The 3,951-nt window shown below is 50.6% G+C and overlaps 1 protein-coding gene across 1 annotated transcript; it reads left to right on the forward strand.

Moving 5' to 3' along the window:
- Positions 1-282: 282 nt before the first annotated feature.
- RPS17 (ribosomal protein S17) lies at positions 283-3,226 on the forward strand. The gene is made up of 3 exons (XM_006761983.2): positions 283-514; positions 2,007-2,072; positions 3,100-3,226. Exons 1-3 carry the CDS (start codon positions 305-307, stop codon positions 3,178-3,180), a joined length of 357 nt encoding a protein of 118 aa, XP_006762046.1. The 5' UTR covers positions 283-304; the 3' UTR covers positions 3,181-3,226.
- The last annotated feature ends 725 nt before the right edge of the window (positions 3,227-3,951 follow it).

Consider the following 3,951-nt stretch of genomic DNA (forward strand, 5'->3'; position numbering starts at 1 on the left):
ACTATAGTCTTTGATGGACGCCAAGGCCAAATTTTTCTCAAAAGGGAAAAGCAGGTGCCCTAGCTGGTTGGCTCAGTGGCTGTAGCGTCAGCCTGTGGACTGGAAGGGTCCTGGTTTGATTCTGGTCAAGGGCACATGTCCAGGTTACTAGCTCTGGAGGGCATGCAGGAAGTAGCTGAATCAATTATTCCCTCTCATCATTGATGTTTCTATCTCTCTCTCTCCCTCTCCCTACCTCTCTGAAATAAATGAAAATATATTTTTAAAAATACAGTAGTTCCTCTTTCAACAGGCACCCGCCACCATGGGCCGCGTTCGCACCAAGACCGTGAAGAAGGCGGCCCGGGTCATCATCGAGAAATACTACACGCGCCTGGGCAACGACTTCCACACCAACAAGCGCGTGTGCGAGGAGATCGCCATTATCCCCAGCAAGAAGCTCCGGAACAAGATCGCGGGCTATGTCACGCACCTGATGAAGCGGATCCAGAGGGGCCCCGCGCTGCGGGCGCGCGTTTGCAGGGAGCCCGGGTGGGACTGGAGCGTGTTGGTGTCATACCTGGGGCGGTGACACCTGGCCGCGGCCAGGCCTCCGGGAGACTGAGTATTAATTGCAGTCCATGGGGAGGAGAGGAAACGAAGACTGGGGAGGGGTCCTGGGAGTCTGAGGGGAGGAATTGATGCGTTGGCAGAACTTGATAGAGGGTGGCAGGCAGGCAGGCGCTGTGTGTCGCTGTCGGAGTCGGGGCTCCTAGGACGGGGGTCCTCTCCCTTCTCACGGAGGAACAAGCCCTAAAACGGCTGCGGGAATGTCCGGATGCAGCGTGCACGGGCGTTCTCAGTGTCGGGGGGTGCTTGTGCTGCAGCTATGTCACGCACCTGATGAAGCGGATCCAGAGAGTATACTAAGAAAATATGGTAAAAAAATATGGTTTATAGGAAGACGAGTTACAAACTGTTTTCATAACCAGCATCAAAAATACTATATAGAACCAAAATAAAAAAATTAGTCTGAAAAAGAAACGTTTTTAACAAAAATATTGTTGGGGAAGGGGTTTTAATCTCGGTTCTGCCCTGTTGGGGCCATTTTTTGGGGGGTACATTTTTAAATTTATTTCAGAGAGGAAGAGAGAGGCCATCAACCCTCACCCAGCTGCGGGCGCCCGCAACCTGCCTGCCTGGATGTTAACCCCTTCCCCGGCAGAAACGTGTATACACGTTTTCACAAAATGTTCTTTTTCAGTCGTCGACGAGTATACTAAGAAAATATGGTAAAAAAATATGGTTTATAGGAAGACGAGTTACAAACTGTTTTCATAACCAGCATCAAAAATCCTATATAGAACCAAAATAAAAAAATTAGTCTGAAAAAGAAACGTTTTTAACAAAAATATTGTTGGGGAAGGGGTTTTAATCTCGGTTCTGCCCTGTTGGGGCCATTTTTTGGGGGGTACATTTTTAAATTTATTTCAGAGAGGAAGAGAGAGGGGGAGAGAGAAGCGTCCGTGATGAGAGAGAATCATTGATCGGCTGCCTCCTGCACGTCCCCTACTGGGGATCGAGGCCGCAACCCAGGCATGTGCCCTTGATTGGACTCGAACCCGGGACCCTTCAGTCCGCAGGCCGGCGCTCTATCCACTGAGCCAAACCGGCCAGGGCTGTAGGGGCCATTTAAGTCCATCCTGGTTTTCACCTGAGAGCCCTTCGTCATGTTTGCTTGCCTTGCCACAGCTTCTGGTTTGATTGCTTGCCTTAGCACAGTGTTCCCAAAACATGAACATAGTCTTAAGGTTTCCGGAATGCCGGTAAGAGAATAACGAAGGGCGCATACAAGGTGAACCCAGAAGTGGTCTTTGGGGCCTGTGATCCTTAAGCCGACTGCTCTCCTAGTGGGATCCTGTCTCCTTTGCAAGGGCCCCTCTTTTTTGCTTAGGAATGTTGGCGAAAGGGCAGGGAAGGTGAGAGAGAACTCAGTGATGGTATTTGGCGGGGTCCTGTTCTTCTAGGTCTCGGCCCTGGATCAGGAGATCATTGAAGTTGATCCTGACACTAAGGAAATGCTGAAGCTCTTGGTAAGCATGTGCTGGGTTCCTAAAGTCGGGCTTCCCGGTGGCATCCTCTGTCTGTAACAACACCAGGTGTTCTCCGTGTTCTCCAGACATTATTTTCTTTCGACCTCAGTTCTGTGGCTGGCTCCTCACATTTGCCCCCATGGTTCTTTTTCATTATGTGGGCTTTCCCTCGGGGGCTTCATTTCTTCCTTTTTTTTAAAAAAAATTATCTTTATTGTTGAAAGTATTACAAATGTCCCCTTTTTTCCCCCCCATTGGACTCCCCAACCCTGACTTCCTTCCTTCCTTGTCTGTACGCTGACCACTTGAGTGAGCTGTGGTCTCATTTCCAGATGCTTAATACAAGGCACTCCTCAGAGAGCTCAGATGTCTTCAGTACAGGTTGATGTGTGTCTCTTCCGTGGCTTATCTTAGGCCTTTTGACATAGTTGCTGATGGCCTAGGGCTGCCATTTGGTCCTGGAAAGGAGGTGGCTCTGTGAATGCCTAGAGAAATGATTCGAAAAGGGAGAGAAACATACCTCCACTCCTACCCCAGGACATTTGGTAATGTCTGGACACACTTTTTCTTTTTTAATATAGTTTTATTGAGGAGTGGAGAAGGAGAGAGCGATAGAAACATCAGTGATGAGAGAGAGTCATTGATCGGCTGCCTCCTGCACGCCCCACATGGGATCTCCCACCACTGGGGATCCAGCCCACAACCTGGGCATGTGCCCTGACCTGGTTCATAGGTCAGTGCTCAGGCACTGAGCCACGTTGGCTGGGCTGGACACGTTTTTTCATTGTCACAGCTGGGGGATCCGAGCAGACACTAGTGGATAGAGGGCAGGGGTGTTGCTAAGCATCCGACAGCGCGCAGGACAGCTTCCTAGCTGCTGCCTGTTGGAGTGCAGGGTCCTTTAAGTCATCATTCTGGGGTGGGGAGGAGAACGCCCTGCAAGCGGGTGGAGGCCGAGAAGCAAGGCTCCCTTGTGGTCCTGGGAGCCAAGACCACAGATCTCACTGAACCCATTTTGTTGTTCCAGGACTTCGGCAGTCTGTCCAACCTGCAGGTCACTCAGCCCACAGTTGGGATGAATTTCAAAACACCGCGTGGAGCCGTTTGAATCTTTTGCTATGCTGTAATATTATCAATAAACCACGGACACCTTGCCCTTGTCGTCTGTGGGGTTGGGTGCTGGTTGGAGCGAAGGGGAGGAGTTCCTTATCAAGGAAGGGAGAGCCTGCTGGCAGCGCCCTGGGTAGATGGCTCTGACCTTGGGTCCGCTGAGGCTGTGGGTCCTACTGTGTGCATGGGGAGGGGCGAGCACTGGGGTGGGCGTCCCTCGAGTCGTGGGGAGAAGTGTGTTCTGCACACTTGTCTGCTTTTTACCGCTGATGCTGGTCTGGGTGTGTTTATGCCCTGCATGTGTGTGGGTCTGCTGTCCACGGATCCCCGTACTCCTGCTTCTGTGAGACGGGTGTGGCAGACATTCTAAGTCTTGTAATTTCAAACGGGGGAAAAGCTGCAAGAACAGTGCAAAGGAGCTTCAAAATGTTCTACCTAGATCTTTCAGTTATATTTTGCCCCAATTGCTTTATATTCTCTGTATATGTGCTTTTTCCTGATTCTTAGTGCTCAGGAGAATGTATGCATAGACAGGTGCCCCTTTGTTGTTGATTTCAGAGACAAAGATAGAAACATCAATGATGAGAAAGACATTGATTGGCTGCCTCCTGCACACCCCCCACTGGGGACCAAGCCTGCAACCTGAGCATGTGCCCTTGCCCAGAATCAAACTTGGGACCCTTCAGTCCATGAGCAGATGCTCTATCCACTGAGCCAAATCAGCTAGGGCTGGTTGGCAAATCTCTGCTCGTGAGCCACATGTGGCTAT

Source organism: Myotis davidii, unplaced genomic scaffold (genome assembly GCF_000327345.1).
Source record: "Myotis davidii unplaced genomic scaffold, ASM32734v1 scaffold898, whole genome shotgun sequence".
Classification (NCBI taxonomy): Eukaryota; Metazoa; Chordata; class Mammalia; order Chiroptera; family Vespertilionidae; genus Myotis; species Myotis davidii.

What these genes read in the sequence shown, in the direction of transcription:
- RPS17 (XM_006761983.2), top strand. Translation starts at nt 305, where the DNA reads ATGGGCCGCGTTCGCACCAAGACCGTGAAGAAGGCGGCCCGGGTCATC. An exon ending in GCCCCGCGCTGCGGGCGCGC is followed by an intron (nt 515 to 2,006) that starts GTTTGCAGGGAG and finishes CTGTTCTTCTAG; the next exon opens with GTCTCGGCCCTGGATCAGGA. An exon ending in AGGAAATGCTGAAGCTCTTG is followed by an intron (nt 2,073 to 3,099) that starts GTAAGCATGTGC and finishes TTGTTGTTCCAG; the next exon opens with GACTTCGGCAGTCTGTCCAA.